This window comes from Lates calcarifer, linkage group LG2, assembly GCF_001640805.2.
Source record: "Lates calcarifer isolate ASB-BC8 linkage group LG2, TLL_Latcal_v3, whole genome shotgun sequence".
Taxonomy (NCBI): Eukaryota; Metazoa; Chordata; class Actinopteri; family Centropomidae; genus Lates; species Lates calcarifer.
In genome coordinates this window covers 19,642,777-19,668,106 of record NC_066834.1, presented here as the reverse complement: position 1 = coordinate 19,668,106, position 25,330 = coordinate 19,642,777, and the positions used below count along the sequence as shown (strand labels likewise).

Below are 25,330 nucleotides of genomic sequence, written 5' to 3'. Positions count from 1 at the left end.
TCAACATTTAACCAAAATCATCTTCGTCTTTCTTTCTAACCTTAAAGCTGCTGTAAGTAGTATTTTTATTTTAACAATGGATTGAACAAATGACTACATGTAATGTGAAACTAGAGGGTTCACAGATAATTATCACCCACTTCTGCACTTCCCCTCAGTTATACAGAGCGTTTTGGTGTCTTTCAGCTCATTGTTTACTGTTATTTACTGCCATTTTTGGACCAGCTGTTTTTTGCAAAAAACCTTTGAAAACTGGCTGTATGCTGCCTGCCCAGCAACAAACAAGTGACAAACCAAATTAACGAGTAGCTTGTGAACATAGGGGAGCTGTTAAAGAGTTGGCATTATGCTAAATAAAGATTAGACTTGGTTATATGGAGATATTGTTCACCAGTGTTTTTTGGTTCTTTATTTCCAAAGTAAGTGAGTAAAAAAATAAGTCAAGTTGCTCTATAAAATGTAGAGGGTGCAGAAATGCTTGAAGCCAAGAACAGTTCTTACATTTTATTATCATAACCAGAAGAAGTTTATGGTTTTTCTTTTGCATAAGATGGCTTTCATGGCAGCTTTGATGGACCAGTGTCGGAGACTGAAATATATCTTGTAGTAATGACACTGACACTCTAAGAGAATAATTTAAAACAGTAAAAAAAAATCTCCTTTATCAAGCAGAACAGCCAAATTATGCAGGTACATTTAGAATGCAATGAGGTGTTGCACAGTTACAAACCAAGTGAAATTGATGTAGCCAATTAGCAAGAATATACCCTCCAGCCCACAAGAAAGCACAGCCTTGATGTGAGCGGAAAGAGAAAAGGGGCGGGGGGGTATAACCCTCGGCGATGATAAAGCAATGATTTGGTAACCATCAGAATGTTCCTCTAAATATCCAGACCATGAATTACAGTATATACATCAGCTCTGTGAATTGGCCCTGGGCAGATTTGGGACAGACTTTATTCAAAGCCAATATTTATCAAAGGTGGCTGACATTTTTCTCTTTGTAGCAAGCTTGCTGTCATAGAGCACAATCTATTGTGGCTGTTTGCAATGCATCACACTACAGGACAGGGAAGATTTGTCACAAATTCAAACACTCCCTACTGGAGCAGAGCTGCTAAGGACCACGCTAGAATGACAGATTGACTTTGTAACATCTAGTCTTCAGGGCTTCCTTCACATGGACACTCTATGGATGTACATCTCCAGGCATTTTTTTTTCTGTTGACACTCTCTGCTGGTGCTGCAAATTGACTTATTAATTTTTCACCACATGCTCTGATGGTAATTACATTTCCTCCCCTGTGCAGCCTATTGTCTCTGGAAATGTCATAAAATAGCTTAAACTGCTGCTCTGATTAGGGAGTAATCTGATTGACAGCGAAATTACCAGCCGTCAAGTAACATTCTCTGCATTCAAAGATGAGTTCCCTATTTTAGCGAAACTGTAATTAGCCACAATGCAAATTCTGCAGACCCATTGTTCTGCTGCTGTCTGGAACAATAGCAGCTCTACAGCACCGTGGACTTACATAAGTTACTATGTTTTTTTCCCTATAGTCCTATAGGCAAATTGTAGGTCTCTGTTAAGAACATGGCACTAACTAACACCTGGATTAGTAGTTCTGCTCCCTGAGTAGCTGTACAGGTTAACTCTGATTATGACTAATTAATGAGGAAATTAGGAGACTGCATCTCTCCTGAGACTCTAGATGTAAGTCTGCTGCTTCACACAGGTTAAAATCTTAATCACAATATGGTTCAGCCCAGAGGGAATATGTGGCAATATGTATCCCAAGAAACAGTTGCCTCCCCTGTCACCACCAGCCATGATGTCCTATCTGTAGTTTGGCTGGAACATGGCATTTGAAATATGCCACTAGATAACATTGCACAACTAGCCTTGTATTCAGTGTTCTCGCTGATCAAAGCCATGTAGTTATCAAAGCTTGTCATCTGTATGAGCGCCACGAGGACACCATGTTGTTATAGACCAGTATGGAGCTCTGTAATGACTTGTATTGTATTGACTGAGACTGGGCTGACAGCCTCACTGAGGGGAAAATGGATCGGTCCCTAACTGTCCATCAACAAGAGAATTTCGTTTTTTTCCCATATTTTTTTCCCCCCGTCTCTGTCGTTAGGCTGCACAGTTATGTACCACCCTCACTTCTTCCTCCCTCCTCTCTTTTCTGTTCTCTCATCTTTATCTTTTCTCTTTCTTCCTGCACTCAAAATCACAGCTCTGCACACGCCCCCATACCAACATGTTCACACATACACATGCCTTAGCCTTTAGTTCAATTGAATGACTTTATTGTCACTATTGTCTGGCAGGAACAATATCGCCAAGGCAATTTATGAAATGACAGCTTTCAAACACCAATAACTAGTTTATTCATGTCCTTAGTGGATGATTATTTGGTTTGAAAACATAGCCATCCATTGGTATACAATTAATGACAGGTATAATAACCAGAGATGTAACTGACAGTTACTTGTATTATCAATTTATCTGACAATCATTTCAAATTAATCAATTGCAGTCTCTTTCTGTGTGTTAATGTCAAAACTTGCTGAGCTGTGCTAGAAAAAAACTCTGTTTGTGCAACATGTTGTCCCGCCACATAGTAAATCAAAAGTGTTTGTACCACACTGAAAAACAAAGTGAACAGCTGGTCATCATAGAGAGTGGGGAGACACAATAATAATTGAAATATGGGGACAAAGTGGGTCATGAAAGTCACATTGTTGGTCTCAGAAAGTTAACAAAATTGACAGACACAGCGTCCCCCTCATTCTGATGTTGGAAAAGAGGAGGTTTCTTAAGCTTTTTGACTGCCTGACAAGCAAATCTAATGGGATGTACTGGCAGCGTTACTAACCCTAACCCACTGTTTGATCAGCAGTAGCAAACCACCCAGGCCTTATTACCAAAGCAGGCAAAAAGGGGAAACTACCTTAAGATCACAGACTGACTACAAATGGATTGCCATTAAACTTTAGCATGCTAACATGCTAAACTGAGATGGTAAATATTACATCTGCTAGACATGAGCATTTTAACATAGTCGTCATAAGCATCATACACCATGCAGGTGTAAATATTTAGCTCAAAGCATTGCTGTGCATAGGCACAGCCTCACAGAGCTGGTAGCATGGCTATATTGTCCTTTTATTACATCCTTCCAAATAAAGTTGTTGTCTCAAACAAACTGAAGACCTGGGCCTAGAATGGGAGCACTGGTTGGATGTTAAGGCAAACAGTAAAGCTGCCATATAGCCTGTTTTGTTCATTGTCCTCACACTAATAGAGGCAACAGGGTATAAATACAATGCACAGATGATGGAGGGAGTTAATAGGCACCCAGCAACAAACTTTTGCCTTGGGGCCTCCAAACAGGTTAATGTGGCCATGCAAGTACCCCAACTGGAGCTTGTAATCATCAAATATTTGATATTTTTACTTAATAAATGACTTAACTGACCCTTACCCTATCTCCTGATTGAAATTCTAATCAGGAAACTTGTACTATTCAGTAGCACACTGCATGAAGCTGCAGGTGGGATTCACAGGGACAGCTGCAGAGCTGTCTGAATGACAACATAACCACACACATACAACCCTGGTCTAGTTATATAAATAGGATTGCTCACACATGCCTATAGAAATTGCAGGTTCCATTGCAAGAGACAAAATGATAGTGTATCATGAGTGTGTGTGTGTGTGTGTGTGTGTGAGTGAGCTGTGGAGGTGGATGGGTAGGTTTGGTGGGGGGGCGGCTGGTATGTAGAACAGACACACAGAGAGAGACTGCCAGGTATTACTGTCTGCCAAATATTTCCTTTTGATGATGTAGCTGCAACAGTGACTCATCGCAAAGACAAATCAGTGGATGAATTGTTTATGAAATGTATCTGATGGTATTAAAGTGATAAATTGCCTCTCAGCTTGGCGGCGTTGTGGATTCAGAGGTGTGTTGCTGCATGTCAGGAAAGAGCAGCTCTGTGCTTGTATATGCAGAGGAGATTCCTCTGTCTATTTCAAGCAAGAGGAGTCCCTGTATCTGTTTGTTTTTGTGGCCGTCCTGTGCACTGCTGCAAATATGTAACACACAGTGAAAGGCTCATTGCCACTCCCAGGCAAGAAACCTAACTCCTAAATGTCATCTTTCCCAGAACAAATCAACACGGCTCTGCGTTTAGTCTGCTGCTGAATTCTTTTTTTTATTCAATTTTTTAGGTTATTCAAAGAATTAGGAAAGGTTTTCATCAGCCCAAGGGTTGTGGAACTTTTCTCAACACATAAAGGTCTTCAGCTTATGTTTAACACAAAAATCAGGCAAACAAAAGGTTTTAAGAAGAAGGAAGAAAGGAAAAGGAGCTACACATTCTGCTCTTTCCCTCATGCTCTGGCTTGCCTATAATGTGTCTGTTAAATGACATGGTTTCTTTCCTTCCTCACTGCAGTTCCTCCAGTCATCCTGAGACTGGCTGAGCCTGAGCAGCGCCTCCATACCTGCATTGAGTTCACGGTTCGGGGTTACCCCCACCCCAAGCTGCGTTGGTTCTACAAGCAGAAGGAGATCCTTCAGAACGACTACATCCGAACTGAGATGGACTTCTACCAGGACTATCTGGAGGGCTGTCTGACCTTCCAGAACCCGACACACATCAACAACGGCAACTACACTCTGGAGGCCAGCAACCCCCTGGGAACAGTCACCAAGACTGTGTATGGTCACTTCCTCACAGAACCGGGCATCATAGACGAAGGTGTGTGGACCATTTCTCCATTACTCTTTGTACATGTCGTTAATGAGTGATGCACAGTTGGCAGCACTAATGTCCCCATTATCATACTAGAGAGTTACGGGAACAAGTCTTCGACCAGTTGAATTTCGTGTTTTCACCACCTGTTGTATAAATTACAGGCTCCGTTCTAGGTGGAAAAACCATTGGGGGCTTTTAGTTTTTATTAAAATCTCAGCTTCACAGGTTGCAGGTTGTGGAGCTGATCCCTGCTGGCTGGATAGCAGCCAGGGTTCATCCACAGTTCAGTCAGGTAGATTGTTCTCCTGCAGTTCATCCTGAGTTCACAAGGAGGGGGAATAAACCCACAAAGGCTGGCAAATTTCTCCCCATGGTCAATATTCCAAGGTTAATACCTTGTGTCAATTTATTGACATAGTGTGACTTTCTCTGTCTTCTCTTTTGCAGAAATAGTGGAACTAGGTGAGTGTTTCTATTTTCAAATTAACCCTGCTGTTCTTTTAGATTATTTATTTACTTTTTTACTGCTTGTGTTTTTCGGTTTCATTATGCACACAGAGACAAACACATCACTCATCAGCAGACTATCACTGTCAACACAGTAACCATGGAGAAATTTGTTCACTTTGTGTTGCAGTTCAGAAAAAGCACTGCTGCTCATTTTTGCTTAATCTCAAGGCTTTGCTAAATGCTAAGTCTTTCCACGAGATGATATTTAATTCCTTATACATGCTGGTGTCATATTTACCAGACAATTTACCAGACACTTCTCAGCCTTTTTTTATTTTAATTTTGGGAGATTTGATGCGTCAGATGACATTTCCATATGCTCTCACAGTGAGGCATCCTGTACGACCACAGTCTGCTTCTACTGCTTGGTAAGGCACTCAATAATGACAACAACGTGGCTCTTTATACTACAAGTATTCCTGGAGTTTTACCTCTTCAGATGATTTCCCTTTCTCATGAACCTTGGGAAGCAAGAGAGATTGTGACAAAATTCCCTACTCTGCTTCTTAGGAAATCCACTTGAGCAACTGGGGCCTTGGTCAACTCTTGGCTAAGCCCTGCCCCCTGTAGTTGTTCTACCTGTTGATAATACTGGTAGACTTACCACTTCAAAGTCTTATTTGAGTCTTATTTTCAAACAGGTAAAAAATGAATTTTTATAACATGCTACCATTAATTTCAGCAGCTAAAATGACTGCAGATTTTATCAGCCGTATATCCCCCAAAAACGTGTAAAAGGGCCTTAAATATGCACTTGATGACACATGACGTCAAAGTATTGCATTCTGCAGCATGATTGATTCTTGATTCTTGATGATGGTGAGAAAAATATACAACAACAGATACAACCGTTATTTCTTCCTAACATACAGCAACACTGCTGCTTAGCTTGCATACTCAGACAGACAGAGAGGTTAGATTTATGCTTCATTGTTGGTATTTTCAAACAGTATGATTAACCTTTGATGTCAAAAGGCTTTAGGATGAGGACTAAGCAGTCTTTTTAACAAACATAATGCCATCTCAGGTAATGAGCTGCGGTTGCTGGAGTGTAAACTTCCCCAAATCTCATAAAGAGAAAGACAAAGCTGCTAAATGCTGATATAGTAGCACCCAGGACCAGCTCTGTCACAAAGGGTAAATATTACACAGTGAATGTGTTAAGTCTTGAACTTCTGTCTCACCAGCCACATGCACACTGCTTCTACATGTGGAGAAATCCAAAGCCAGACAGTCTTGCCGTACTTTGTCACGGTTGCTTAACTATGATTGCTACTCAGGGAGAGAACAGTCATTTCTTGAGGAAGGGTCAGGTTTTTGTCAATTTTTAAAAATCTCTCTTGTGTATTTTTTTGGGGGGGCTTTAGTGTCTTTATTTTTAGACATATTTATATATTTTACAGCAAGACGGGGGGGGGGGCAGTCCAGGTTTTTCTCATTCTCTTTATTGGGAATTGTATCAGCAACTCAGCGGCTGCTTCCCTAACCCCTAACTAACTAGCCTTAGTGTAAACAAGCTAGTTTCCTACCCCGTTATCTGGTGATGTGTGAATGTTTGTGAGGCGGTAAGTGCTGTCATATTGCGGGAACGATGGTTTGGCCCGCTCTCACACTCCATCGTAAATCTCCTGTGTGTGATGTGTGGTTTGGCCTCAGGCTGTTGTGGCAGCCTTACTGTTGACGGCTTAAACAAAGTGGGCCGGCCTGATCTCTGACCTTCATCAGAGTCTTCTTCCATCTCCATATGAGGCCATACTTTCTAATCAGCCATGGATTATAAAGCTGCAGCTCGACCAGGGGATGGAGACGGATGGACTCTGATTGTGTGGTGAGCTGCATTAGGCAGGCAACGACTCCATGTTGCCACACACACACTCACACAGTTTTTGGGAGTGAGGCAGGTGAGGGAGAGGTGTTTAGGTGATGAGAATGTGAAACATTATAGCAGCAGAGTCCAACAGTAGACGGGGAGGAGTGACGGGTTGACTGATGCTAATGCTGCTGAGGAGAGAGGAGGGCAGAGGGAGGAGAGGAAAGAGGGATGAAGGCTGGGAAGGAGGGACAGAAAGATGGTAGTTAGGGCACACACACACACACACACACACACACACACACACACACACACACACACACACACTCACACACACAGCAATGCACTTTAGTGTACTGTGTGTGTCTGAGCCAGTGGCAGCCAGTCTACCATGTGGCCATTAATTTGCCCACAATTAGTCTCTGATGTCCTGGCTGGAGGCCTCAAAGTGGAGTTTCCCTGACACCAGTTCATTTCGTTTCATGGCTCCGTCTCTGTCCTCTTCTCCTCACACTCCTCAAACCTCTGATCTTTGCCAAAATCTCTTGTTTGTAGAGGTGTGACATGCATTTTAACATCTAGAAATTGGTCAGAATGGATTTTTAGACATTAATACGACTCACTGGCGACTGTGGAGTTTTTATACTTCACCTGCGTCCAGCAGGTTATGGTTCTGTCTGAAGATGTGGGTCAGATTTTTTTAGATAAAGATGTCAAGTTTGATTTGGCTCAATTAATTTTTTAAAGCTGATTTAACTTTACTCAGTTTAGCAGTTGTAGCTCTAGGCTGTATGAACTTCTTTTCTGTTTTTCTGCTTGCGTAATTGTGTTTATCTTTAAAACTGATTGTTTTCATTATTCTGTGTCTTTGTGTGTGTGCAAGCATGAGCATGCCATTTGTGCAAAAATGTGATAAAATTCTACAAAGTCTTTCCTGTTACTTTACATTTGATGCTTGAGTCAGGCTAAAACTCCAGATGGCAAATTTGGTAAGAACCTTGTGACAGGTGTCAGACTTGACTGTGCATTCAAGGCTGTGCAGACTTCTAACTGAAAGCCTTTTATCAGCCTCTAGACATAAAATATGCATTGTTCATCCACACTGTCTCAACCTGTTATGGCACAAAACAGGGGAAGGGGATAGTTCTTCCTGTTTAGGTCAATCCGCTTGCGGAGGTTTACATTTATTCAGTATTCAGAAAAACACAAGAAGCAAATACTCGTATTTGAAAGTGTGTGTATAAAAGGAGAGTCACACAAATGAGGAAAGCATTGAAAAAGATTATTAATTATAATAGCAATGAGATCTATCACAACATTAATAAAACTGTTTGGCTTTTTGGAGATACTGAAAATATTCTTTCAATTATATCCACTAGAGAGCACACCAGGTCACCTTGTTCTAGCCTGTTAAGCTGTGCATTAACCCGTGTAAGTGTTCTGCTTATTTAATGTGTTAATGGGTGCATAAACAGGTTCCAACCATAGCAGATTGAAAAAATAACTCATTCTAGTACACCATGTTGTGTACTTAAAGAAATTATTTTTCCATCGCATTGTGAATGACAGTGCACTGCAATAAGAAATTCATAAACAGTTTGAAACATTCTCAGTTTATTCCATATTTACAGTGATGTGAGAGTAAACCACAGCCATTTCAAGGTTTATTCTTATTCACAACAACTGATGCCTGTTTTTGTGTTTTTGTGTTGCAGTTACTTCGACGCCATCATATGGTTCAGGCCGACCAGATGAAGATACATTCGGGGTTAGTTTTTCTCCTTAATGACGCTGATGAAACAGATGCTAAAGATGTTGCCCCTGGTTTTAGCAGAGAGCTGCTGTGTGTTTCAGAACAAATCTAAACCGTTTTTTATTTGTCAAAGGACCCTTGTAGGGCATTTGTAGTGTGTGTTGACATGCAGCACTGAGGCACAAAGACTGCAAATACACACACACACACACACACACACACAAACAATGTTAACGTCATTTTTCACAGTTGTATGTTTGGACACTAATGATGTTGATGATGGTAACATATTCCTGCAGTGGGTGATGCTGTTTTGAAATGTTATGTAATATGCGGATTCTTTGCACTTTTCCAAGCCAATGCTGGTGAGTTAGACAGAGATGTTAACAGTGCTGTGGTTAATGGGCTTTTTTAATGTTGGACATTTTAGCACGTTATAACAGGACCAGCACAGGTATAATTAAAAACATTAATAATGTCTGCAGTCATTCAGGTGTGGCAGTTCCAGTTCCCTGCTTATATGCATGACTAACTGGGATATCTAAACAGAACTGAGCCATCGTTAGTGTTATTAATTACACCTGTGCAAGTCCAGATGTCTACTGTGAAAAAGGCCTGTGGTTTACAGTGACACCCAAGCAGGTGAAAATGTAAATATTTACATCATTGTCAGATGCTGTGGAAACCTTTCTATTTAACTGATTTTAGACAGAATTAAACAAATACAGGAAGACTAATGTCTAGCTGGTGAGTCTCACATGCAGACTTTATCAGCTATAGCTAGCTAGCCAATCAAGCTAACATAAGCTCCTTGAATTGGTTGAAACCACTGTTTCTGGCTGACTTTTTGATGTTCCCAGATGACTCGTTTTAAAATGAGAATCCTGTAAAAGACGTCTGTACTCAGTGGCACTGGCTACATATATGACATTGTGCTAAAAGACTAGGGCTAACGCTGCAAAAAGAAAGAATCCCCTCCATCTCCACAACTAATGAAAGACACTGTTATTCTTGCATTGCAGTTTTTCATTTTTAGTAAAAGAAGAGAAAATACTTTTAGGCTAAGGAGTCGCCTGCTTAGTAGACATAACACTATCTCTGGAAAAGTTACTGGGGTTGTTGAAGTGTAACCTCACCAAATCCAGTAAAGAGCAGGAGAGAGCTGCTAATGTTAGCCTAATGTCTGACAACATTCAGGACCAGCTTCCACACTGTGTGGAAATACTCCATTACAGATGTGCTTTTTTTCTTCCTTTTCTCTTAACTTGACATATAACTACTGTAGAGAGCAAACTAGTTAGCCAGTCATGCTAACAACTGCAGCGTTAAGAATAGATAAACACACTGTTACCCATACACCTAATACCTTACATTTTGGCTCTTGTGTTTTTTGGTGTTAGAAAGCCTAAAAAAGAGAACACCTTCCACACACTCGTGAAAATACAGACTTTTATCACAATCCAAAGCTTGACAGACTTTACCTTTCCAAATGGACCTCTAATGGCAGACATTTTGACTTGTCAGCACAGGAAAACAAATTCCATTAAGGATGGTTCAGTTCCATCAAGTGTCCCAGTAACCAGCATCCACAATACCACAACCCTGGAACACGGTCACTCAAATGGAACACAGTCATTTTTGATAGCAACAATTATACCTGTGCTTTTCCATCTATGAAAAGACCAAAACGTCTGCACTGAAACATACAGGTCTGTAGAGTTGCTAACCTTTGATTGGATTTGACAGCTATTTTACTGGATATTTAAACATGGCATTAAACACAAGAACATTAAATCCCTTGGGTGATGATAAGAAGCTAACTGTACTGTGTAAACTCTGGGGGGGAGCAGCTGTCAATATTTTCATTATTTACAGTATTTGTTTTTACACATCCAGATTAGATCAGATGCAGTTTAGATCAGATATAACTGGTTGAAATGATGATAGCTTTTTCAGATGCAGCCGCTTCTTCAAAGTCACATCATACATGTGACTTTAAAGTAGATCTTAGAGTTTGTTACTCACTTTTTTCCCAACTGTATTGAGAGTAAGTCTGGCTGTAGATGAGGATCACATTTAAATTACATTCTGTCAACAGGAATACATCACAGCCAGACAGGTATTTAACTTTTTTCCCCCCAGACTCCTGTAATCTATGAGAACGCAGTAGTCACAATCTAGTGGATTAAACTCTGATTTGCAGTATTTAAGGTGATCAAAAATCTGGAAAAAGATTGTGATGTGAGCACATTCCTTTGATCGCTGCCGGTGTCTGACACAGCATTTTTGTTTCTCCCAGGTTTCCATCGCTGTTGGCTTGGCGGGCTTCGCTTGCGTCCTCCTCCTGGTCCTTTTTGTTCTCATCAACAAATACGGCCGGCGCTCCAAATTCGGTATGAAAGGTAAGACTACACAAATAGTCAGACGAACAGATAGGCAGACAGACAGCTTTGTTTTTTTGCCTTTCTGCCAGTTGCGTCATTTGTGCAGAATCCATTCTCCCAGTTAATTTTCTCTTCAAAACCTTTGTTCTCTAGAACATGTACATATGCAACTACTCTAGAAGTCCTACTTTGTACTACATGTTTACCAAACCACTGCTGCACTTAAGTCATATTCTCAAGAGTGTCTTTCCTTGTTTTTCCCCCATATGCTCATATGCTCTGAGTCTTGCCAAAGGCCATTCATTTGCAATCACCCCTACATATGCACACATATAGACAACTAGATCAATACTCAAGGACGGAGTGCATGCATACGAGGTCTATGCACTGTACATACACCTCATATATTCACTGTGTCTGCCACGTAGAGCGACTGCAGTGAGGATCCTGAATTAATTAGTGGACTCGGCCCTGTCGATCATGCCGAGGAATTCAATAGGATTAATATGGCTTTTGTACATGCTGAGCTTTCATTTTGGGTCAGCTCCAGGTTTTGCTTATCTCTCTGGCGTTGGCGTTGTGGTAAGAGGCAAAAGCCGTTGTAGCACTGATCTAGGAACAGAGAGCTGAGCAAAGAGAAGAGAGGATGGTAGCGGCTCAGGTCCTGTGGTTCAGGTTCAAGTGTTTGTATCGGCTGGCGTGCTGTGTAGCAGCATATGCTCGTGTTTGTTGGTTTGTGGTGGGTGAGATTGTGTGTCACTCACAAACACACATCACCTGCCTCAGTCTCTGGCATTTGTCCCCTTTTTTTTCTCTTTGATTGAAATACGTTCTAATAACATGCCACCATGACCCATCACCTCACACCGGGCATGTTCCTCATTTCATACCGAGAGCATGGTATAAAGCAGCATTAGCCGCGGCCACCTCTTAATTAGCTACTTTACAGGATTAGAGTTAGTTACTTACCTCGGTAAAGAACCCTCTGCTGTAATTATTTAGGGGGTGGCAATTATTGCATTGGCCTAAAGCTGGTTCTCTAATCAAGAATGAGTCTTATAGTTAATGAGGCTTTACTGACGTGTTTGTAATGTCATAGCTAGTCATATGAATTTAAGCTGTGCCAACAAACTGGTTTGACACAAACAAAAGTCACAAATCCCAATGAAAAAATAAAAGATAAAAGCAGGATGTTGCAAACATGACAGCATGCACAGAACACCTTAAAATCCATCACATAGGGGCAGAGAGGGTTAATTCTGTGTTTTAGCAGATTTATTGGTGGCACAGCTTCTTGCTAATGATGGGTCTACTTTACAGTAGCTACTTTAGTGGTTCACTGCACTGGTAATATAAATGGAGATGCATTTTAAACATGTATTTTAATGTTTACATTATATATTATGTTTTTGTGATTTTTATGCAATTCTCAGTCCAGTAAATGCAACATCACAGAATCATTATGATTCTGGGTGAAGAACTCAGTCTTCCGTGAATCTGTGTTACAGCGCTGCCATATCTCTACACATGCAATCGAATAAGAAGAGGCACTGCTTCATAGTGCAAGCAGCATTGAGAGCTTAGCATGTTTTAATGCTCAGAGCACCCGCCATTACTGTAGGAGTCAACTCTTAGCAAAAGGGTGCTTCAAATGCAGTTTCAGTACTCTCCAAGCAGGAGCGGTGAAGAAGGTAATTTATCTCTCTGATGGCAAGGTCCAAAGTTCTCTTGGACACTGTGGGGTGTTTTTTAAAAATTGCATCGCAGGGCTCTCTCGTGGAACGCCGTGAGGTTCTCCAGACAACGTTCGCCGCTCCATACAATATATTAAGATTACCTGCTTTGCTCAAGGGCACCTCAGCATTTTCTGTCGGGGAGACTGAAAAGTATTTTTCATGTATTTGTCTCTGCTCTGATTTTTTTTTCCCCCCAGAGTAATTTGAGTGTAGCTGACTTCTTCAAGGGAACCAATTTTGTTTAGAAATGACTGTAATTGTGCAGGACAAAAGCACTTTGGGGGTTGAACAAGTCACCAGGTTGAGCCATCACCCCTGCAGATAATTTTCCTTTTTTCCAGTTTTTACATAAAGGTCATGTTATGTGGAGGATGTACAGTAACCTATAGCGTGCAGTGTGAAAATTTAACACGGCCTCTCTCATGGTCTACCGTATTACTGCCTTAGCTTTACACCACAGAGCACCCCTTTCACATGATGATTAACAAATAAAAGGCATCAGTATTAGTGCTACCATGTTTAGTCTAGTCACATGACGGTTGCTACGTGATCCAGTTCAGTTTAAATAGAGCTGCCTCTGTATCCACTATCACTGTGACTGATTGAAGGAATAGAGGAGAAACGCGATGTCAGTGTTAACTCTTAAAAGACCTCACTTTGTTTTGTACAAAGGCCTGATTTGTCCAATGTGTGTGTGTGTGTGAGAGAGAGAGAGCAAGAGCGAGTTGTGTGTGTTTTCTCCTCCCACTCTTGTTCTGGAGAATCAGCTGGAAGGCCTGAAGAAGTCATTACCTTTGGATGGAGCCATAATGGATTTTCGCTCCACTAAATCACTGTGGCTCTTTTGGTTGTTGGAGTTTGATCACCGACCGTTTCTGGGCATCCAATAAAAATTCTTTTTTTTTTTTTTTTTTTTCTTTTATGTGGTTGGAGTGTGTGTGTATGTGTGTGTGAGAGAGAGAGCTACATTCAATTGATTTGCTTGCATTTCAAGGCCCACTGCCAGGTCCATCCACAGGCTGCCCTGCATTTACAGCTCTGATACACTGCGGCTCACTTTATGTGGTTGTAACTGTGGTTTTATGAAAGATACTTTTCCTGTCTGCATGTGTGTATATGTATGTCAATGCATGTGTGCGCGCTTGAAAATGGACTCATACTGTAGATAACCTGTTGCTCTGATCAATATGTTGTCAACTTACCTACCAGCTAAAATATCTTGCAGCATAAGCAGCGGGCTCATCTTTCACATTGTGATCCACACCAGTGGCTTTTGAAGTGTCTTTCACACAGATCTTTGTCAGCAGGGAATCAATAAAGCTTCTTTAGAAAAAGACACTCAGCACGTTAGTAATAAGTATTATGCTCCCCTGTCATCTTTTCTTATGTTCTGGTAGAAAATTACCCTACCCCTGCTGCTGTAAGTGCAGCCAATATACAACAAAATGTATATCATTTTGTCAGCTTCCCTGTCGTCTCCATAAAACTTCCTCAAAACAGAGATCCAGTCCAGTCATTTCCATGCATTTTGTGTTAAGATCTACTGCGGGCCCTGTCTGTTTTCAGAGTGGTTGCAGCAAACCGGACTTTTAAAAGTGTAACTGTCTGCAAACACAGAAAACAAGAGTCACTAACACCTAAAAAGTTCTCAGAAATATATATTTTTTGTCATCATTACAATATAGTAACTCACCCAGATCTGAATTTTGGAAATAAAAAACATTTTGAACTAATTCTGAGGGTCCCAGTAGAGCTTGGAGAATCAATGCCACGTTGTGTTGCATTCTGGGTATTTCTGGGGCTCATCCACAATAGTTGTTGGCAGCTGCTGTGTGTTTACATAAGGAGCAGATGATACAGGCACTATTTTTGGCTGCGTCTCACGACAGAGTTTTGACTGAAAATATATAGTGAACAAAAAAAGCAGCGGTAACATGTCAGGAGGTACTGACAGATGACAGAAGGAAGAGCATTAACTGACATTAATATTAGGAAGGTGGTGATCAACAGTTCAAAGATGGATGTTTCTTGAACTAATTGTAACTTTATATTGCTTAATCTGTTATATTTAGTTTATGACCCAGAGTACATCAACAGAGCTTTCATATACACAGCTTTCTCCTCTCTGCCAAAACCATCCTTTAATTTTCAGAGGTGCTTTCAATATCAGTCAGTATGAAAAGATGCTTTAGGTTGGGTGAGTAAAACATAAGCTGTTCACAACAAACATCCAATCACCAAGCTCAAAAGCCACTAATGGCAGATGAGAGCTAAAGAGTATGCTGCTGAGCAAACTGGAAACACAATCTGCATCTCCATGCTTTGTTAATAACTGCAACAATGAAACGACTTGATTCCCTATGCCTCTGACTGACTGACTTCTTCATCATACAAAAGGCTTATGGGTAACATAGTATTGTAGTTTTTAGACTCACCCACCATGGGAGAGTACAAGACAAAACATAAATTGGGTGAACCACAGTTAATCAAATGTAATTTGAAATCAACTAGAGCTCAGAATGATGAATAATTTTCGTAATCAATCAACAATAATCAAGTTATTTTTCAGCAAAAACACCAGAAAATTCACTGGGTCCAACTGCAAATGCAAAAATTTGCTGTTTTCTAAAACTTCTATCACAGCAAACTGAATATGGTTGGGTTTTGTATTGGCAGTTTGAAGATTGACATTTTTCACTACTAACATTTTCAAGAAAAAAAAGCCTGACTAATTGATAATGAAGATAGCCCAAAGCTGCAGCTCTGCAATCATACTGACTGTATCTCCAATTGTTATTTACTTGATCCCCTAAAATGCATGTTTACTCTCTTTGCACTCACACCAGCCTTGTATGATAGATTTGATGATAGGTTTTCCAGTGTGCCTGTTGGATAAATAACACTCATGTCTGTAGGTACATAATATATCTGAAGCAAATCTGGCACTGACTCTTTAACCCTATTAATACTATGGGACTGGAAATGCTGAGCAAAGAAAATGACCAACCCACAAATGCTGAGACACCAAGAAGTCAGGGTCAGATGAAGTTAGAGGGTTAGAGGGATCAGGTAACAGGCTACCTCTATGTCAGGGTGGGCACTGACACAGTTCACGTTTAATTAAATTTAGCCATTTAGCCACTTAGTTAACACTTCTACTGAGGTTGTCCAGGCTGGGCTTTTTCTCAGTGTTCAGTAGTGCATGTTGTGAGAAATGAACTTTGGCATTTTTAAGACACTGGCCGGTCCCCACAAATTAGAATTTTTGACTTAATCAGCGTAGACAGTCGTCAGGTTTTTAGACACACAGACGGATATGTATGTAAATCACAGAGATGCCCACCAACACAGTGACACACACACCTACTCTGACACACACACACACACACACACACACACATACACAATCTGTACCCCGCGGCGGCCTGCTAGCCTCTGTGGTTCAGGCGTGTGTGTCAGGGCGGCTTACCCTCCTCTCCGCTACATTACCTGAACCAGGCCTGGGGATGATCAGCCCACACACACACACACACACATACTTACACACACACTCTCTCACTCACACTGCAGCATTTACTGCATCACTGCCTCGCTTGGCCTCCAGTGGCCAGAGTGAGCTGTGCTGCCAAGCAGTGAGACATGTCCATCTACAGACAGACAGGCAGATGGACAGATACTTTTACTATGTGTCTGTACAAATGTCCAGCAAATTCTCAGCAAAAAATATATATATCTCAATTAAATCTGATGTAGATTCCATCCTAAATATGGAAAGAAACTGAGTCTATTCAACATGTAACACAAATATAATGAACAGTCATTGCATGCTCTGATGGAAAATAAGTACATTCACTCAAGAAATGTACAGTTTTAGGGACTTCCATTTTACGCTGCTTTACACTTCTACTCCTCTGCATTCCAGAAACAGCAACCTGCTTTTTTTCTCTCTTTAAGTGAGCTGAAAGTGTAAATCCACGCTAAATCACAGAGGGCAGACAAGTGCCAACACATTAACTCTTGCTTACTAATTGTGTACAGATGGAGACTTTTTGTGGACAGATGTTTTATGGACATTTCAGGAGTTTCTGTTCTAACTATGGTGTCTGGGACTGATACACATTTTGTGCTGCTACATAATTGTTGAAAATAATATATTTTTTTAAGTTTATCCTTTGCTGTTCAAAACATAATTCATTTTCCCCCATAAAAGCCTTTGTCTCAAGCAAACTGGACATTTCATAAATGTTTAACATTTTATATTTTCCATCTTCCATCTGAATTCAGCTTTTCTCATCATCAAAACATCAAATCACATATAAAAATGCTCTGCGTCACAGACAGAGGCACAGAGATACAGATCACCAGTGTCTCGTCTTTCCGCACAAATGGTGTTTACCCTTTGCTCAGTTGCCACAGCACCAGCCACCTTAATTGGCTGTAATTCATTCCTCTGAACGCATGCGACAGATGGGGACTGCCAAGAAAACAGCAACAGGCACATTGAGAAGTGCTTTTTCCCCTTCTTTTTTTAAATAAGTGTTTCTTGTTATATGTCTTCCCGGAAAAGAAGGCAGTAGGAAGCAAAAGTTCATCCTCCATCATCTGTCGTCATATTGTGTTGTTTTTCAGCTGACGCCACTGCGCTTTTAGTGGAAAGGATTTGGATGCTGCCAGCAAACTCTCAGCACGATCTCACGTGTTTTTTCCTTAGTTGTTTTTGCACCTTGTGTAGAAAATGAAAATACAAAAAAGGGATATTTACTTATTTATCTCACTTTCAAAGATGCATGAGAGCCGTCCCCAGGAGCTTGGCTGTGGTGCTGTGTGTCCCTGGATGGAGTTAGAGTGCAGGGTGGCCTGGGGTTGCTGTTGCGGACACGATGTTCCTGGTACAAATAGGATTGCTATTTTTTGTTTTATTTTGTCTTGGACTTCGGACTGTCAGCACAAGACTGCTAATAGCTAAGTGCCTTCTGTCCTCTCGGTGTCTTTCTGCAGAGCTGTGCCCTGCTCTGCTGTGCCTCGCATTGTAAAGTAACACCCAGTAAAAGGCCAGGCTTGCCGAGTGGCCTTGTTGAATGCACTTTGGCTGGGTGTTTGGAAGCTTCTTCCCTTTTAAGTCTTTGCTATCAATAGTTCAGAGGGTTGTCCGCAGCCTTCTGAGTTTAACAATAGCTTAATATAGCATCTTTAAAATGTCAGGATATGGCAGGATACAGATGTAGGAGTCGGAGAAGAAGCCGCACTTCTCTACTGTGGGCTCTCTAAAAGGCTGCAGCACTTTGGTTCCGTCCCCGAGGGAAAATGCTCAGAAAATATCATGTTTGCTCGTTTTTACAGCCATGGAAAGTTACAAGAGCTAGCTGTGTTAGAAACTCAAGCATTGTGTTTTATAATGAATACAAATGTAGTTACACTGTAAACCGTTTAAGAGGAAGGGACTGACTTCAGTGCAGCTGAGTAGTAGGTCCATGAAAATGCATCAGGGACCACTTCTACATTTCCATGTTTCAATTAGTATTGATCTGGAAAACTCCTCAACATACCTTTTCTTTATTGTGTGCTGCATCTCAAATTGAGAAAAATTGTAGTGTGAATCTAAACAGTGCATGTCAGTGCTTTTTATTCTGATGCCAGCTCAATCCAGTATATTGGTATTGTGAAGCAAACAGATCACCAATAAATATCTGTTTTATTTTCACACCTTTTTTAAAACCTTTATTTAGCCCATGGTAGCATTACATTTCTTAATATTTATCCTGCACACTACACCCACAGTCTTAATCAGCCATTTACTGTTGGCCATATTTCTGTTGAAGACCTGGGTTTTAGATAAATTCACACGTTGATGATAGCCTTTATTTTTTCTTTTCTTTTTTGCGAGAACCAAGAGAATCTTCAACCGCTTGGAAAGTAATCATAGACCTATTTAGAACTTTCATTCAAAGACTCTGTCCTGGAGGAATTTGATTATTGCGCAACAGTTTATCGTAGTTGATGCCATTTGCGTCTCACCAGACAAGCCTTATTGGAGTACAGTGAAGTCAGCTTGGACAGCACTCCTCACATCTCACAATATAGGACTACTTGTTCCCTGTTGGCTGCACAGTGTTGGCAGGAGATGTTTTTAAGTGCTGCCTTTGTTTTAACCATTAAACGAGTCATGTTAAAGGCTGGTTATAGCTGGAAAGATATATGAAAGTCTGGTCCAAATTGTAGAACCAGAGAAACTTTGCTTCCTCCGCTGCGGCAGGCTATAACAACAATTCAACTACCAGCCAACTGACTGGAGAGACAGTAACCTGTACTGTAAAACTAGCCCGAGAGGGACGCTGAATGAAGAGGTGTAGCTAAGTCATAAACCTCCGGCCTGCGCTGCTCAACATTTCAGCCCTTTGCTCCCCTCCGGAAACCTTTGGCACGACTCCAGTTTGGATTTTCTACTTGTGGAGGACGATGCTTTGGCTTATTATACCGCACCAGAGAGCATCCACTCAGAGGTGGGAAGGTGATTTTCAGGGTCTGAGATGATATTCCTTCCTGTTTTTTGTTTTTTTTTCTTTCCACAAGACTGAAGAAGAGAAGTGTGCTTGTGAAGGTTTTTAGCCCCCATTCTAACCACTGCTTAATTCAGTGTGAATTTTAGCCACCGGCCCAACAAACAGCTCATATTATGTAACAGCCAAATGTAGGGTTCTGCATGCTCACTCCCACGCTGGATAGGATTGTGATTCTTTTATTCTTTTATACTGACAGATTTACAAAGAAAAAAAAAAAACCTATTGCATAGAAATTAATTTCATTGCTAAATCAGTAATGATGTGACAGTATGCTTAATAGTAGCATTCTATATATATATATACATATATATATAAAACAATGAGTGTACTACTGCATACTGTATATCCAAATACTGGATTTAAAAGTGACAGCAGTCTTTAACAGACAGGATTTTGTTATGTTGAACAGTCACAGTACTGTACTACATGTTTAATAGCAGCATATTCTCCTGTATGTGTGTAAGAGTGACATATTTGACTTTGAATTACATAACACTGAATGTGTTATGTAATCCACCATAGGTACAACCATGACTATTTGAAATCATACCAGAACTGTAATAGTGACAGTACCACACTTGAATATGAATTGAATATGTATTCAATCATGACAGCATTGTACTTTATATAAAACAGTAACAGAATTCTACTATGTATTTCATTGTGTATAACTATAGAATAAAGTTAAAGATATTGCTATATTATATATATTTTGTACATAGATGTATTATATGCATAAATAAAAAGTGTTATCAAGTGTAGAAAAATTATACACTTACATACATGTATTACTATCCAAAATTGCAGTGCTCAAGTATACTCTGTTTGATAAATGGGGACAATACTCTTTTCTATATTAAACATTGAAATATATATTATATAATTAAGATTATATTATATATATATACAGCACCTAACCTTGTTTAATAGTGCCAACAATCTATATCTTGCAATGACAGTATTGCATTTTTGCAATATTATGTTAGATGTGTAACATAACTTTCGTGTTCTGTGAGGTATCTAAAAAATACATAAAATGTATTATTATTATACGTTTTGAATGATATATTTCAATACATTATACATTTACATACATGCATGTATAATATAAACACAACAATACTGTACAATATTAGCATTAACTAAAGTATATATTTAACAGTGACAACACTGGACTATGTTTAATAGTAACAAAAGCCTTCTATATATTTAGTCTCAGATATATAATGTAATATATTCATTTATATACAGCATCCTTTATTCTACCATAAATCAAATCATGCTAGCTGTCCCAATATTTAAAGTGAACCATATTCTACAATTTGTTTCACCCACTGAAAGTGGAAGGGGGTCACCGAGGTATAAACGGAACGAGACAGGAAAAATGTTTCTGTTACACAAAATGATGATGCTTTTTTCTTGTGAAGTACTGCACACTCTCACCCACTGGGGCCTCTAAAAACACTTCAAATCAAACAGTCCAGGAAGAAAAAAGGGTCGGGCCAAAAACCACTGTTCAAAAACATTCTTCTGCATAAACTGCAGCTATATATGAACAACACACAGCGCATTTAGCTACAGTAACTCCCTGTCCATCTAGTCCAGCAAGCCAATAAGCCTGCATTCATCATGCTTAGGCAGCTTTCCCACTGTTAAATATGGAACTGTCCTTCCATCAGCTGCACTCTCCTATCTCTCTATATTCCCATCGGCCCATGTTCCCATCAGCCTCCCTCCAGTTTGCATTAACACACCTCTGGGACTAGCAGACCGCAGACTCTGTGATATACATAGAGAACAAACCTCCATCTTTCATAAGGGTGGTTAAAGTTTTAGCTCTAGAGAGTAATTGTTGTGTAATCACAACTAGGGGATTAATTATTCATAGAAGCACACTGCGCACACTCACACACACACAGAACACACTCACACACACACAGAACATATACACACAAAGCAAATCTCCTGGAATCTCCTCTCTGCATCTCACTGTCTTTGTGTCTCTCTGCTCTCATCCTCTATTTGTGTCTCTCTCCCTGAGCCTTCCTCTCCATATGTCTCTCTATCATTTCATCTCCTCTTTCCTTCTCCCTCCCTCTTTCCACACTAATGGAGTTAGTGAGCACCGAGGATAAAACAATTAAAACAAAATTCATTTGAATGAATTAAAGAGCAGGGAGCTGCAGAAACTGACACTTCTGAGGCAAGACAAATTATCCTGCATGGCTGGTTCAGTAGCGTTTTACAGTGGCCTTGTCCCCACTTCATTAACCTGTGTATTAACCCATGGAAAAGCATTGTTAGTACACAATAATACAAAATAGACAGGGAGTAAATATGTGAGGAGGGAAACAGTTAATGCAGAGTGTTAGCGTTTCCCTGGACCCTTCCGATGTACTTGGTCAAATAGCGTACAGCTGTTACCTGTGAGCCTTCAAAGACTGTGTGGTGAATAACAAGTCACCCTCTAGCCACATCCCTGCATTTTCCAATATTTCCCAGTGAGCAGCAACAGGAGCTGCACAAGATTTCCAGCCTGGCTTACGAAAGACTTCAGAGGCTGTTAAGGAAATGCCAAGGCCATCTGTGCTGCTCTAAGAGGGTGTGAAATGAAGATGGAGAGTGTGTCACACCGCGATGAGAGGTCATTACTGGCTCCTCAAAGGCGGCAGATTATGTCAATTTTACAGGTCACAGTCTTGTGGGTCACTACATTTTTTATCCTCTGTGACACCTTAACACTTGGTAATGAGTCCAGAAGTGTCTTGAGTTCAAATGTGCATTAAGAGCTGTGACGCTCAGGAGAAACAGCTAACGGGTGTCGTCGGCGATGATTAGATGCAGCCAGATGGCATCAGGATGTTGCTCCTTGTGCTCGGAGTCACTGCAACAATCACTCTCTCTCTCTCTCTCTCTTTCTCCTGGCAGACTGTCACTTTGCGTGTTTATATAGGTGCCGTAATGACTGAATACACGTTGCGAGTTGTGCGTCTTGCTAGCTCAGCAAAGCTGTTTTCATTTGACTGGCCTGTGCATGATCCAGAGCAGTTACATTGTTGGGAAGATCTACTTTATGTTGCCCTGCTGAAGGGTTCTTAAGAAGACACTAAAACCATACTCTGACCTCTGTGTTGAGATAACAGGATTTCCCTGCAGGGAGCCATGTAATGATAGTGAGTTAGCCAGTAAGCGTTTAGGCCCTTGACAGAACTGTCAGTGGCCAGACTGCACTCTGAGCGACACAAAGCCAAAGGAAGATCAAATGCAGGTAGAATTTTACAAATAATGACATTGTGCTTATGCAGCTCAGGTAGTACAGTTGAACTATTTTTCTTTTACTTATTGTGGAGATAAGTTATGCCTTTGTTTCTGTGTCGGAGCATCTTTTATTGTGAGCACAAGCACACAGAGCTTTGTTTGTTTGATAAAAGCACACACAAACGTCGCCAAAACGCATAAACCCCTTTCATATAGGTTTAATTTAATGTTTTATTCATGCATTTTTTTAAGCACATAAAAATATTTTTCTTATACAAGTAAAGCAAACTGCCCCGGATTAGCAAGTCTTTTTATTTGTAATGTCATCCACAACTACATGTAGGATGGACGTCTTCCCCTTTATTTCGCATTCAGGTGATGACAGGCCATCCCTGCAGTCACCAGGAACGCTTTCTGTCTGCAGTCTCTGGTTTGAAATGTGTTATTCCACGCAGTTTTATAGTTTTCAGATTCAAAGTTCATATTTCAAACAATTTGGTGGCATCCTCTGATGTGTTTTTGATTCGATTTTGATTTGATTTCACTTTTTCAGATATCTCTGAAATTTGTCTTGTATCACAAAGCATTATTTCACAGACATAACAAATCACATTTAGCCAGACAACACAGTCGCACAAACATACACAGTATATCACAATAAACATTATTATACAGCCACAGTTGCAACGTTTCCCAGTGCCCCAGGAGGTGACTGCCTGTTAATTGAGCGTGTTCTAACACTACTGCATTCCTTCTGCTGACAAACACTGCTCCAACCTATTTTTACAAAGCTGCACCAAGGTTGCGTGTGTACCTCTGGTCACCAAAACTTGACAGAAACCCCCTAAGCACACACGCATGTATACACAAGTATACACTTGATTGCACTTGTATCCATTTTTGTGAAGATGGAGGCCTTGGTTTTTTATAACTGAAACCTTGACCTTTCTGTTACAGGGACATCTTTTTCCTTCCTTTAAAGTCATGCTTGTTCAGCAATTATTCCTCAATAAAAAAATATTCCCAGAGGAGTTTCTGTCTTTCTGTTCCATTTACAGTGCTTTTGAAAACCCTCTGAAAATCCAATAGTTGCTGTAATATTGTATTGTAGCTGTAATATTGCATTTCAGCTGCCTGGCAAAGTGGCTTTATTTCTGTGTCTGGGCTTCATGGCAGCTAACTGGCAGGGAGATAAACTCCATGTAGCCCAGGGGAGTGTGGTGATGATGAGCTAAACAAACAGGCTAACAGTGCTACAGCATCACAGCACAACAGAGTCTACTGAACACAGCATGTTCTTGTACGCATGGAGAGGGAGGAGAGAGGAGGAGGTGTGAGGTAGGAAGGGAGAGGAGGGACGGTGGAGGAGAAAGCGTAGAAAAGGGAGGAGAGAAAATGAAGAGAAGAGGAGGCGGTGTTAAGGGAGCTCTGACAGGCTGGCTCAGCTGTGCTTTAGCTAATGGGTGAAATGGCTACTGTGCTGATTCTCTTCTGTGACTGTTGGGATGAACATTTCACTGTTGCAGGTTCAATTCCTTTTACCCAGAGGCAGCTGAGGAGCTCTAAAACACACCCCTCTGGTCCTGACAGATGTATGGTCATCTGTGGCTTTACACATAACAGCTAACATTAACATTATAATTACAGCATTATTACAGCAAAGAAAGATACATGAGTGAGTAAAACTGAAGTTGACATAAACAGGCATTGTCGACAATGTCTTTAGAACGCTGCAGGAGGCAATAAACTGTGAAAATGACATCATATAATATACATGAGCTTATGTGCAAAAGTGCATTTTTATTTACATCATGTCTACAGCGTGTTACATATGTATAGGCAGATGTGTTGTGGTGCATTTGTGAATGAATGTGTGTGTGTGTGTGTGTGTGTGTGGGATAACTTGATTTAATACCACCCCCAGGGACTGTGCTCTGATTTAAGAGCATCTTCACAGCGACCACGGCAATAGGCACTTTCTGGGTCATGTGAGAGATGGCACCCTTTAGATTTATATCAGCCCCTCCCACACATGCACACACACACACACACGCACGCATGTATTTGAATGTGGATAAGTTCAGTATGTGTACACACAAAGAGAGAAACTTAGAAAGACAGACAGGATGTAGTTTGTGTGTGTGTATTTGTGTGTGTCCAGTACCTTTGCTCTGTCAACAGTAAAACACAATTGAAGCCTATTTCCACTGAGAAAGGGGCAGCAATATGTTTTGGACCAATGCTGTAGCCAAGATAAGATCCATGCTCCTGCAGCCCACAATCTGATCCTACTGCTGTGCCACAGGGCAAAATCCAATTTCCTCCACACTGCGAAAAAAAAAAAAAATGTAAAACAAGAAAAGCAAAACATTTTTTAATCAATGATTAATGCTTTGCAGGAGATGACTATTTATCTTTTGCATATTCCAGTAGGACAAAGTGTAGCAGCTAATATATTGTTTGTACCCGCAGTAGGTTTCTGGCAGAGTAATTGTATGATAAGGCCTGGCACGTCTTTAACCTGAGCTTTTGTGTCTCCCTGGCCT

General features: G+C 40.6%; 1 protein-coding gene across 3 annotated transcripts in view; it reads left to right on the top strand.

Moving 5' to 3' along the window:
- The window catches only part of ntrk3b (neurotrophic tyrosine kinase, receptor, type 3b), a 165,316-nt gene that overhangs the window by 82,761 nt on the left and 57,225 nt on the right, over nt 1-25,330 (top strand). The window contains exons 8-11 of one of the 3 annotated variants that reach the window (XM_018697464.2): nt 4,471-4,776; nt 5,221-5,235; nt 8,809-8,861; nt 11,146-11,239. In XM_018697464.2, coding sequence (XP_018552980.1) covers nt 4,471-4,776; nt 5,221-5,235; nt 8,809-8,861; nt 11,146-11,239 — 468 coding nt within the window. Of the gene's footprint in view, nt 1-4,470; nt 4,777-5,220; nt 5,236-8,808; nt 8,862-11,145; nt 11,249-25,330 lie in introns of all 3 variants that reach the window. The other 2 variants (XM_018697463.2, XM_018697465.2) reach the window with 2 other exon arrangements.